Source organism: Centroberyx affinis, unplaced genomic scaffold (assembly GCF_046629955.1).
Source record: "Centroberyx affinis isolate AG114_WGS23_722 - 3 ecotype Tasmania unplaced genomic scaffold, CSIRO-AGI_Caff_v1 ptg001012l_1, whole genome shotgun sequence".
NCBI classification, from domain to species: domain Eukaryota; kingdom Metazoa; phylum Chordata; class Actinopteri; order Beryciformes; family Berycidae; genus Centroberyx; species Centroberyx affinis.
In genome coordinates, this window is record NW_027279574.1 from 128,734 (window position 1) to 142,242 (window position 13,509).

A 13,509-nucleotide genomic window follows, 5' to 3' on the forward strand; every position below is an offset into this window, starting at 1 on the left:
AAAATATCTCTGTCACCGCTTAGTTCATTTAGATAAGCAAACTTGCAAAGGTTCCGCCGGTTCACTCACTCCTGTCCCGTCTGTCAGCCGACCCCCTCCCTCCTCTCTGTGGAGCCCGGCCTCTCTGCCGCCGGGCTCGCCGCTATAACCCGTCTAAAGCTGCATGCATGAAGAACAGACAAAGAAAACAGGAAGGAATAGATGAAGAAATGCGATTGGCCAGCCCAAATAATCGTCATGACATCACGCAGATGGAACCAGGAAGCAGAGGAGCAGAGGCCAAAACGAGCCGGCCGCGGATAGGCTGCTCGGCTAACGAGTTGTGATCTGATTGGGCAGCTCAGCGCCGGGCGGGGTGGGGGGTGGGGGGCGGGGAATACGAGCCAGTACATGCAGATTCATTTAGGTGTTTTTTTTGTTTTGTTTTTTTACAACCCTTTTTTTTTTTTAGCTTGTTTATATGGACAGATTTTCAGTTTTCCGACATTCAGTTTAAGATTTCTATACAGAAACAGTATGAATAAATGTAGATTTTTGCGATAAGAGGTAAGTGAAACATTTGACTGATTCTTTGTCTTTGAATGAGGGCCCACTTCATTTGGCGGTCATCATCTGCACAAATTCTGTAAAGACACACAAGGAGAAAAAAAACAACAAAAAAACTATTAAGTAACCAATCAATTCATCATTTTGGAAACAGTCAGTACAAACATTACTTTTTCACTATTTCTAGTTAACAGTAATCACATTGATACTATCAACAAGTACTCAAAATTGAGCGCTCGCATTTGTAGTGGAACATCATTATTATTGATCATTAGGCAAACAGACAGGAACAAGGCATTCGCCATTATCTCTCACACACACACGCAATTACCATGCAGCTCTAGTCTGTCATTGATGAGTGTTTGGCTGCTTACATAACAGTGTCCTGTTACACACAAACAGGAAGTAATTATATAATACTGATGATGGAAGAAAGGAGATGTGTGCGTGCAGCTGCGTCTGTGCCTGTGTGTGTTTATCTATGCCTGCGACTGTCTGTGCTAATATCGTTAGTTGGGCTTTTTTTGTTTATTTTTGCGATGTGAGATTCGAAATCTCCCGTACCTTCGTAGTTGACCTGACCGTCTCCGTCGATGTCGGCTTCTCGAATCATTTCGTCCACCTCCTCGTCCGTTAGCTTCTCTCCCAGGTTGGTCATCACGTGACGCAGCTCTGCCGCGCTGATGTAACCGTTACCATCCTGGACACGTGAGACGAGTGGTCAGTTAAAAATATCCAGAAATTGAGGTTTGTTTTTTTTTAATACAAATTGAGTATTGGTCAGTCAGTATCATGAACCTCTGATATGATGCAGTTTGTTTGATTACATATTTATTGTATAATTGATCAATACTACACTGGTTGTCTATGGGAAGCCATAACCTGAATGGATCCTAATGTGACATTTTGATTGGATTCAACACACGTATGCTTGTGAATGTTTATTATTATCAACATCATCATCCTAGGCTTCACTGGAGTTTTAGTGTCCCATAATGGTCTAAATTATGTTTCAGAGACTTTTCCTCCCTGGGGAAAACACTCAATACTTGGAATTTTTGGCATGAAAATGGCCAAATTTAAAGATACAGAATGTTGGCCTATCACCTATAGAGACACTGCAGAGCGCGTCATACTTCGAAAGCCACGCCCACTGTGGGGGAAAACAATATCGCCAACAAACCGGCAAAAGCGGCGATCGGGAGGAAATCCTTTCAGATATGGACAGCCTGACAAGGTTTTTCCTGTTTTCAAGTAGACAAAGTACGTTACTGTGCAGAAGTCTTAGGCACCCAAGAGTTTTTATATAAATTGTGTCTTAGACCTTTATTTTTTTTCTGCATTAGTGTCAGTAGACTGCTCTTTATAGACATTTTTTGATATTTAGAAACTTTTCATTTAAATTATTTTTGAAAGGATCCTCGCTTTACTTTTTTGTTCTTTTACATGTGCCTAAGACTTTTGCACAGCACTGTATGTCAAAGAATTATTTCGGCACACTGCCTCCAAAAGAGAGGGAAATGTACATTGAAAAAATGAACTTAATTGGCCTCCATCAATGTCCTTTTTCATTACTCCAATAAAGCTGGATAAATTATCCCACGCAGTGACCTGAAGTGAAATACTTTGAGATTTACCACTACTTCATTTAATCACCAGGTAAGATAATAAGTTGACCTTGAATAATTTCATTTAATATTTAAAAATCTGAAATACAGCTATGCTTTTCAGACTATATGTTTGAGCGACGCTGAACCACCACACAACAGCTTTTAGGCATGTTTAACTTGGGCAATAACGACAATTATGTGCATGCAGTCACACAAAGTGAATGGAGAGCGGTGCAGTGATTTCCCCCACGATGGGCGTGGCCTATTTTATGCACTGTCTCTATCAGTGGCTTCGTTCCAAAAATATTGGATCAAATGTCAGATCTTTATCAGTTCAGTTCACAGTTCCTCCCCCGGGAGGAATGTGACCCAGCTCCTAGGTTCCTTATCTTTTTCTTTGACAAGACAAACATTTCATTATGCAACAGAGTAATACAAAGCTTCTTGCACACAAACACGCACGCACACACCCAGGCCTACCTTATCGAAGACCCTGAAGGCCTCCCTGATCTCCTCCTCACTGTCGGTGTCTTTCATTTTCCTCGCCATCATCGTCAAGAACTCTGGGAAGTCAATGGTCCCGTTGCCTAGGAAGACAAAAGGTCAGAAAGCTTGAGAAAACTTGCAAACTACTGCCTGAATGTTTTAGAAACTCGGGGTGTCACAGTGAAAGCCTTCCCATCGTACCGTCGGCGTCCACCTCGTTTATCATGTCCTGGAGTTCGGCCTCAGTCGGGTTTTGACCCAGCGACCTCATGACGGTGCCCAGCTCCTTAGTGGTGATGGTGCCATCCCCGTCCTTATCAAACAGGGAGAAGGCCTCCTTGAACTCTGGACAGGCGGAGGAGAGGAAGGCAACGGAGAGATAGGGAGAGGTGGAGGGGACGAAAAGAGGAGAATGTCAGCAACAGCACAAGACGAAACAACAAACAACAAAATTTAGGTTGCAGCTGCCGATGCATGGATCTATATAGAGAACAGCCTGTGTGTGAGGTTGTTCAAGCCTGTGTTCCAGTATTGTTCATGTTGACTCGTACACATTTAAATCAATACAGAGCACTGCTGTCTGGGGGTCACCTTACCAGCAATCTGTTCTTCTGTTAGTTGGTCAGCCTAGAAAGAAAGAGAGAAGAAGAGAGGGAGGGGAGGGGAGGGGAGGGGAGGGGGAAGGAAGGGAGAGAGACAGAGAAAATCAATTTTTAAAGTCTGACAGTCGTTTATAGTCCTTCAACTAGAGGTCGGGACCCAAATGGCCAGAATAGCGAACAGTTTTAATCAAATTGTGTCCCAGGGTGATGGAGGACATTTCTCATTCACGTCCCAGCCTGGAGAGGGTCAAGACTCCCCTGCCCAGCCAACAGCCAATTGGCAAGAGCCATCACACTTATACTACGACCACAAATCAAACAGAGCAAACACCCAATACATCACGATAGCATGCTCTGCACTGCTCTCTGCTCTGTCCAGTGTGTGCGGCCGATAGCCGTCTGAAATGCAGGTATGAACAAGAGCCGAGACCACATGGCATCACAAACACACTGATGCTCTTATGCTCTAGTTAACACCATCAATTTCACTGTGTGCACGCGTTCACGGCTCTCCACCTGGAACTCCTCAAAATGGATATCCGTCAGATCCGCCAACAGCTTCATTGCTTTCGGCTCTGGCGCTTTCGCCCCTCCTCCTCTTCCTCCACTTCCTCTTCCTCCTCCCCCATCCAGCCTCAACCCCCCACCTCCTCCTCCACCTCCACCTCCTTTGCGGTGCTTCAGATCCACCCCGCCTCCTCCTGCCGTCACGCCCGCTTTGGCGCTGAGGCCGTCCAGCGCACCGCGCACCATCACCAAGCCTTCGGCCAGGCACTCGGCCCGCTTGCCGTTCTGGGCGCCCTGCTTTCGGACCTCGGCCAGCTCGGCCCTGGTGCGCTGCAGGCAGTTCTTCAGGTCCTGCAGCTCTTTGACCAGGCCGTCCATGCGGCTGGACGACGAGTCCACCAGCATCTGGAGGAAGGTTTTGTAGTTCCTCTCCTGCTGCTGGATGAGCTCCTTGTAGAAATACTGCTGCTCGTCCAGGAGGTCGTAGACGGTGGACAGGCTCACCAGCTCGTCCTCCGCCGGGTACAGAGCCACTTTCTTAGGCAGCATGCTGGGGGAAAGACAGCAGGGATGGACGATTGGGATGGGAAGAATAGATGGACGGATAAATGATGGCCAGATGGAGGAAGATGGAGGTCAGTCAGTCCCACTTGATGGGTAACTGATAGATGGAGGGATTGATGGACAGTTTCTGCGGTCTCTCTGAATGGGCAGGTAATGGATGGAAGGATAAATGGAGATAGGACTCAGTCACACTTCAGTAGATGGCAAAATTGATGGATTGAAGTCGCTTAGTCCTGGATGGGTAGATGGTTGGATGGATGCATGAAGGAGCAGACAGACGGATGGATAATGGTTAACTCGTCTTTCAGTCCTTCTGGGGTGAGTGATGGATGGATGACAGAAGTCTTCACAATCCCTCTGGAGTGGTAAAGCTCAGTGGATGAGCAATGACCTCGCTGGATGGATGATGTCTTGCGTTTTTCTCTTTCAGGATAGCTGGATGAGTGAAGTCGGTCCCTTTGTTGATGTTTGTCTGGCTATCTGTCCATCCATCTATCTGTCTCTCAATAAATCTGTCTGCCTACCTGCCTAACTGTCCGTCTGTCTTTCTGTCCATGTGTCTTGCAGCATTGTGAGTGTACGTGACCAGACTGCGTCCTTCCCTGGCTGCATCCGACTCCAACTGGGTGAGACTGTGGAGAGCCTTGCTTGCTGTGCCGTTGTGTGTGTGTGTGACAATGAGAGGCTTAGCTGTCTGTCCACCTCTTTGACAGATGCACAGTCAGAACGGACGGACAGAGGGAGGGAGAGACGGATGGATGGATGGATGGATGGATGGAGTGAAGTGTCCACCTCCTGCAGTAGTCCTGGTGGACAGTATTGAGTTATCAATAGAGGAAGAGCCTTCAACACAGTCTGATGGAGTGTCAGTGTCTGTGTGTGTGTCAGAGGCCAGGCCAGAGGAGGTCACACAAATGTGTGTGTCAGGTCAATTGATTTAAGCTGTGTGTGAGGAATAGTGTCCAGACCAGGGGAGGTCACAGGGTGTGCGTGTGTGTATGTGTGTGTGTGTGTGTGTGTGTGTGTGTGAACCTGTGGCCTGTCATCTCATCGCTACAGTTGCAGCTCCCAGGGAGGATCGGTTGGCTGGTCATCTGACCTCCCTGACAGCATCATGGGTCATGAACACACACCCAATGGCCTCGCCTGGCTTGGCCACGTTCTCCACACAGGCCTTAAAATCTTGCCCTTTCCCCAGGAGTCTGCCTTATTGAGTTCAGAGTCATCAGGATTTCCAAAATTTATAAGCAGGTTGCTATGGGAAAAATGAGCCAAAATTGAAAATCACTTTTTCCAAAACTCAGTAGGACTGTCCTGCTCTCCTTACAAGTCTTGGCACATACAAGACAGTCCAAGAGTGCAGAAAAACACAGATCTTCAAGGTCCTGTCCTCCATAACATGCTGCTGCACACAGTTAACACTGAACAGTAAATTCCCTAACACCATCATCACATCCCACACATCTAATCTCAATTCTCTTTTCCTTTCTACACTTCATTTCAGGAGGTTCTGAGGTCCATGACATCTGACTGACTTGAATCTTTGAATGTATAGAAATCATCCATCAGAGAATCTTGTCATCAAACTTTATCTGAAAGCTAAATCTTAGTGGTTGATGCAAGGAAATCCGTTTTAAATGTTTTCCAATTAAGCTATTGGCCAACAATTCAGCAGCATGTTAATAGCCCAAATATTGCCATTTGATCCAAACTGTACCTATATCCGTCTGACCCTAGAGAATTGAGGATGAGAGGGAGGAGAGGTGAGGATTACGGTCGCAGATGAAATGTTTTAACCACAGGCCATTGGTACTGTCATGCAATACTAATGAGACTTTCAGTATATGGTTAATGGGGTGTGTGTGTGTGTGTGTGTGTGTGTATCAAGAAAGGAGAGACTGCGTTCTTGCATGTGTGTACTACTCTCTCTAGGGATAGTAACAAGCTGCTAACCTACTCTAATATCCAGGCCAAATTCCTCACAAGGTGCTGCAATGCCTGGCAATCCAGACCACGTTCCTGTGTGTGTGACTCTGTGTGTGTGAGCGCGCCCCTGCAGGCCGTGATAGAATCGAAGAATGTACAACCAACAATTCTATTTTTATGTTTTAATCAGTATATTGTAGAATATAATTAGGAATATAACAAGTAGGCTGTCTATCTCCTGAGTAATCTCTTGACAGAAACCTTTGGTAAATCCATAAAAAATACTGCCCCAATTGTATTGGAATCAACAGCAGAGAAAGGAGCAAATGTTTCATCATGGTTGAAACCGTTCTTGCATTACATTGCTTTTCTGCAAGTGTTGCATGTGCCCAAAATGTAGAGTGTAGAGCTAAGCCAAACTGAAGAGTGCTTGTTTGTCAGTGCACAGACCGCCACAGTTCCATCTACAGTCGAAAACGGAGCTGTGTGGACCTTATCCATGTCATCACTTAACACACAATGAAACTCTTGATGTAACGCTCAGCAATCCTCGGCAATAGAGGCACATATGGTCCACTCAGCAGCCTTACGATGAGCACATCTGACCTACACTCTTATCGGTAAGTGGAAGATGTGTGAAAACTGTGAGGCAACACAGGAGCCTCTTAAACTCCAGTGATTTAGTTACTACTTCGTGGAACCAAATTTGTCGCTAAAACATACTGGCAGGAAGTGCATTATGTTGCCAGGCAACAGAGTCTAATTGAATATTCTACCAGGAGGCTTTGGGCTCTAAAGAAGTCTCCAGTGATGCAACAGCCTCCGGATGGATACAATCAGGTAGCTACAGCAACCATAAAACAACCATGTAGCTAGCAACGGAAGGCAGCTGCCTGCTGCCTTGCTGTCTAGCGAGGCAGAGTCCTTTAGAGGCAGCGTTTTGGTATGAAGGAACCTGTAAAGGTATCTGGATTAAGACGGACTTCCAAGGCAGCAATTCCTCGCGACGTCATGACATCGCCAAATACCGGCAGCTGCTGTCTGTCAGTTACAGCGGTTATACTGCCACCTGTTGGTCATTTGGAATAACTGCTTATATATTTTTTAGTGATAGTATTCAGTATAAATTTGAATTTTATATAGATTTAATAAAATAGCTAATGTTAATACTATAACAACCACAATAGTTTAAGTATTACAGTTAAGTATTACAGAACATTTACTAACTTAAGTTATACTCAAGAACTACAATTAAATATTTAACATGCAATTCAAATGACATATCTTCAGCAACTACTAGGTTTACTTTTCATTGCTTAGGCTGCAATTGTTTTTTTCCTGCTTACAGTTTTAAATGTAGGACTTTCACTTGAGTTATACTGGTAGTTATACTGCAATTAATAGGCTATTTCTAATTTTACTAAAAATATTTCAAGCACTGTTTCTGCTATTAAATAATCAACCATTTTTATAATGATGTTTGTACTTTATTTGAACATAAATATGTAACCAATAAAAAATAACTACATATCTACATAACAAAACACAATTACACTAATGCAACTATATATATACTAGCCATATATACAATAGTTACACAATAATAGTTATATATACACAATATACAATAACTAAACTATATACACAAAAGTCGATGGGTGCCATTGATGGCTGTCTCTGTCTGATGATGTCTCTGTATCTGCATCAAACCCGCTGGAGAGCCAGAAGCTTGGTCTTATCAGAACCGCAAGCTGTTTCCTTCCATCCAGCTGCAGGTTGTATGTGACCACAGAGCCAAGTCCAGTGATGATTTGTCAGTTTCCCTGGTTCCGTGCAAGACTCCAGGATTCTCCGGCACAGTCCGTTGTATCGGCGAGGGGTGTATCCACAACAGGGTACCTTCCCTCTGGGTAGGTACCCTGGGTATCCATGCATGGAGAGGCCCATCTCCCTGGTGACACCTTATAAAAACCCCAGTCAGAGGAGTGGCACAACACAGGTTTATTTATTAATTATTTTTCCATATGTGAGTAAAGTATGTGAAAGGATTGCTTGCGATAATCCATTTTACATAAATACTTACCTGGCTTTACAAGTTCAATGCCCATCATGCTAGAGCTTGCTCTGTCTTTGAGCAAGCATTTGGCACAATGAAGACCAGGTGGAGGGCCATCTTCCTCCATGCCCTGGAGGTGGACACCACTTCGTCCCTGATGTTGTCATGGCTTGTACAATTCTGCACAACATCTGTGTGAGCAATGGGGATGTCCTACCGGTGGAGGACAGAGAACCTGGCGAAGAGGAAGGAGGAGATGGAGAGACAGTGAGTGGCAGTGACTTGAGAGACCAAACTGTTGCTCAGCTGTCTGCCTTGCAGGACCATGTGGGCGACCATGACTATTTAAGTAATTTTTTTTATTTTTTTATTATAGGAGTAATAGCAGTTGTAATAGTAGTAATAACAGTAGTAGCAGTAATAGTAGTAGCCTAATAGTAACAGTGGAGGTAGTAATACTAGTTGTAGCCGTAGTAGTAATAGTGTAACATTCAGGTTACTTCTACAACATAATTACTGTATGTTGAATAGCCAACTGGTAGAATTTAGGAATGGGAATGTTTTCACTACTAAACAACAAAAACTGTTTTTGTCAGCTCAACTTACTTCCATCCATTCAGGGCGCTGTTTTTTGCCCCGTGAAGTCTGGACCAGTCTATAGTCTGGACCTGCATCTGCCGGACCTTAATAAAGGCAGTGGTATCCTCCGTCGACCCTTTGAAATGGTGAAGTTCAATAATGGTTAACCAACAATCAAACATTGCGTTTTAAATAAATAACAGTTTAGACTATAACTTACGAGCTTTTAGGCTATAATTCAATGGTCTGCTTAGTAAGCTAACGGATAGGCTAACCTAAAAAAAGTCTGTTTTCAGTGAATCCTAAAGTTGGAACAAATTTCTTAAATAAGCATCAAAAGAGAATGGATATTCAGTGACTAAACTGGCTATTTCTCGGTAGAAAAAAATCTGAGGTTAAAAAAATAACAATAACTTACATTTGTACACGAACTCCGGGCTGTTGCTCGCCATTTGTCATACGCCATACGTCTGCCTTCAAATCCTGCCCAGTTGGAGTCACCTCAGCAGGCAGCATTTTTTGTAAATATTCGATTGAGACATGACTTGATGCCTCCCTGCCTACGAAGGCTGCCTGATTAGGCAGCATTTAGCCGTTTAAGACACAGCCAGAATGTCCAGGGGCAAAGGTTTTAAATTCATATGCAGTAGGGATGGGAACACTTAAATAGTTATTATTCTAACACTGGACATCCAACTAGTCCAGAAAATAAACCCTACTCAGTTTAACCAAATATAACTTCAAATGTAATTAAATTAAACCAACATACGGAGTTGCCAATCATAAAACACTAAATATCCAATATTTATCACAATTAATAAAAATCTTCAATACATTTAATTTTGATAAGGGGATAAAATGAAGTCATTATCCATCGCCTGGGTTTCGGGCCTGCAACACCCAACCTGGGTTGGCTCTGTGTGGTGCGAGCAACAAGCTACAAAGAAGAATGTTGCCTTGACCATTTAAAAGTAGCCTAGTTCAGCAATGTTTCCATTTGCTGATGGATAGAAAATTTGGAGCCAAACTGGCATTTAACCAACACAGACTGGCACTCAATTTCACCCAATCTACAGGTGCTATATGAAACCCTATGAAACTCAGACATATTAGTAAATGTGTGTTTAAAGAGGCTGTATCAAGGAATACTAGTAAATTCAGCAGCATTTCAGATACAACAAGCATTTCACTGAAGGTGTGACCCTGTACATTCTGAGGAAATAACTTCCTGCAAACATGAACATGACTAATATACTGCTGCAAGCTTTGCTGAGGGTCAAGTATTTACAAAACTGGTGAAGTTTACTGAACCAGAGCGTACAACATTCCAAGCATACTGAAAAAGCCAGAAGAACACAATTTGCTCAGCAGATTATGGAGTGTGGGTCTACGTTGGACTTGCTGGTATCCTAAAGCAAAGGTCCACTCCACCAGGTCAACATTATTAACAAGTTATTCACACAACCACTCAATGTATGTGAATGTAGGCAACTTCCTCCAAAAGCTATAAGCTGCAGAACAAGACTCCGATCTGTGAGCTGGGAGCTGACATTGTGGACTCATGGACAATTTGTTTTTTAAACCAAACAAGATTTCACAGTCAGTTGTGCTGACAGTTCTGAACCAGAAGTGGGAAAGAGCCATGAAAAGTTCATGCTGGTTAACTGTTCAAGATCACAGGAGGAACACCGGCGTTTCCTGTGGTGGAGTATTTTCCCTTCAATCTCAGGCTTATCGTGGTCAAGACAGACAGATGAAACGGAACAAACTGTACGGAGGGCGTTTTGGCAGTTTCTTTCGACATGCATTAACGAGAACACACAACTCATCAACATCCTCATTAACAGAGAATGGCCATGATTCAATTAAACATCCAAAGCCATGTTCAAATTCAGGTCTTAGCACTAACATTACGTTATGCAGGGTATGCTGAGGCAATGTGACCAAAAATCAAATTATGCGCAAGGAGATTGAGTATTGGTTAATCATGCTCTATAACCACCATTTCCAGCTAACTCCAGACTACAAATTGGCGTTACTATCCTAGATACTGTAACAGTGTATGGGCATAATTTTATCCCACATAACGGCGTATCTTGTCTTCTGAGATGTAACGTTAACATTAGCTGTGAGGCTAACATTAGCCGGTAACTGGCCCGCCATAACCAATACCAATTATGTGGCCATCTGTAACTAGTATTGCACACATTCAGTGTGGATTAACATCCAGTATAATTTCACTGCTGGAGGCTATGCGATGTTTATATGCAATAAGCCTCTCACCGGCAGCGACCAGGCTAATGTGACTAACGTTAGCCGCCGCACTGTGTTAACAGCTTGCTAGCTAGCTATCTATCTGAACGGTGCAATGAGTCCATTCCACACACAGCCTCTGCAACGGAGGCGGCAAGATATTTCCCCAGAACGAATATCCGGGCGGGTCTGAAGCATCCATGCCTTACATACAATCAATTCAATACATTTCAAAGTCGTACATATTCCCAAACGTGGCTGATAAAATACTCACCATGTCTGTTTTGGCGCTGGAAACGTTGGTGTGCTAACGCTAAGGGGAGAGGAAATGGACGGTTGCCACTGAACAGCACGGCTGGTTGGAGGAGGGCAGAGAGGGCGAACCACCGCTGTACGGCTCACTGTATTCCTCCGCACTGAGGGAGAAGCTCACTCACTTCCGCATTCTCTCCCCGCCCCTCTGGCTATGTCTTAAACCGCTAAATGCTGCCTAATCAGGCAGCCTTCAGAGGTAGGGAGGCGTCAAGTCATGTCTCAATCAAATATTTACAAAAAATGCAGGTGCAGGTCCAGACTTCACGGGGCAAAAAACAGCGCCCTGAATGGATGGAAGTAAGTTGAGCTGACAAAAGCAGTTTTTGTTGTTTAGTAGTGAAAACATTCCCATTCCTAAATTCTACCAGTTGGCTATTCAACATACAGTAATTATGTTGTAGAAGTAACCTGAATGTTACACTATTACTACTACTGCTACAACTAGTATTACTACCTCCACTGTTACTATTAGGCTACTACTATTACTGCTACTACTGTTATTACTACTATTACAACTGCTATTACTCCTGTAATAAAAAAATAAAAAATTACTTAAATAGTCATGGCCGCCCACGTGGTCCTGCAAGGCAGACAGCTGAGCAGCAATTTGGACTCTCAGGTCACTGCCACTGACTATATATATACTACATAAATATTTTTAGTAAAATTAGAAATAGCCTATTAATTGCAGTATAACTACCAGTATAACTCAAGTGAAAGTCCTACATTTAAAACTGTAAGCAGGAAAAAAAATATTGCAGCCTAAGCAATGAAATGGTTATGAAAAGTAAACCTAGTAGTTGCTGAATATATGTCATTTGAATTACATGTTAAATATTTAATTGTAGTTCTTGAGTATTACTTAAGTTAGTAAATGTTCTGTAATACTTAACTGTAATACTTAAACTATTGTGGTTGTCATAGTATTAACATTAGCTATTTTATTAAATCTATACAAAATTTTAATTTATACTGAATACTATCACTAAAAAATATATAAGCAGTTATTCCAAATGACCAACAGGTGAATCTGTCTTCATTTTAGATCGACAAGGGTTAGTTTAAAAGTTTGTACGTGAGTTTCAGGAGTTTCCAGAGGCGGCGAGTCACACTGGACGCCCCTGATTTGCATAAAGTAGCCTAGACCTCAACTTTTTGTCTCTCGAAACGCACCGTGCCGCTACCAGAAAGCATTACACGGCTGCTTACATTGAAAATGAATGGGAAGCGTGGAAATGACGGATCCTCTGGAAACGTACCATTACAGGTACCTTCATACAAAAATGCTGCCTCCAAAGGACAAGGAGCAAGGCAGCAGGCAGCTGCCTTCCATTTGAGACACAGCCTCACACACACACACACACACACACGCACGCATGCACACAATATGACCCTGTTACCTGAAAATACACATTTTTGAGCTTTTCATGTTTGAGCTAGTTAAGTTTCTCCTTAGTTCTCCACTTTTTGCTTATCTGTGTAAAGAAAACAGTCAGTCCTTCACGCTTCTCTCCATTTAGACTGGGAAGCAGAGATGAGTATAGCTCTACTGGCGGATCATTTTTAGAGGTATAGAAAGGGTTGGCATGAAAAAAAAAGTTTCAGTTAATCAGTCAATCAATCAAACTAATTGTTTCTCATTTAGAGAGATCTCATGTTTCTCACTAATTTTCTCTAAAAAACGTATCTAATCAAATGGGTCAGATAGAAGATGCTTGGAGTACAGCTGTACATCAGACTGGGTACAATTACATAATATAATATAATATAATAAATGAATACAATTCAGTTTGATCAATATTTGTGAGCATGAACATCTCTCTCTTAAGTCTTGAAGTGCACCCATTTGAGGATTAGTAGGATTTTGGCTTTGGGAGACAGTTTCTCATAAATATTGATTGCACTGTCCTAGTCCATGGAAAAGCACATGTGCATTTTTAAATTGAGTGGTGTTCCTTTTTAAACTGACATTCATAGACTTTTCTTTGACTGTCTCCACCCTCAGGCAGTCATTGTATTGTCGTGTGTGTGGCAACACGTCTCATCCACCTGGCACCAAATCATA

The 13,509-nt window shown here is 43.0% G+C and overlaps 1 protein-coding gene and 1 long non-coding RNA gene across 2 annotated transcripts; both read right to left on the reverse strand.

The window, feature by feature from the left end:
* On the reverse strand, window positions 1-11,529 carry calm1a (calmodulin 1a). The gene is made up of 6 exons (XM_071522621.1): window positions 11,404-11,529; window positions 3,239-3,269; window positions 2,844-2,987; window positions 2,637-2,743; window positions 1,111-1,246; window positions 1-623 (listed from the first exon to the last, which is right to left on the reverse strand). The coding sequence occupies exons 1-6, from the start codon at window positions 11,404-11,406 to the stop codon at window positions 595-597; spliced, it is 450 nt and encodes a 149-aa protein (XP_071378722.1). The 5' UTR covers window positions 11,407-11,529; the 3' UTR covers window positions 1-594.
* Window positions 7,728-11,381, reverse strand: LOC139646858 (uncharacterized). Its single transcript, XR_011695496.1, has 4 exons — window positions 9,295-11,381; window positions 8,904-9,012; window positions 8,325-8,532; window positions 7,728-8,202 (listed from the first exon to the last, which is right to left on the reverse strand). It is a non-coding gene; the product is annotated as an uncharacterized lncRNA (long non-coding RNA).
* Window positions 11,530-13,509: the final 1,980 nt, after the last annotated feature.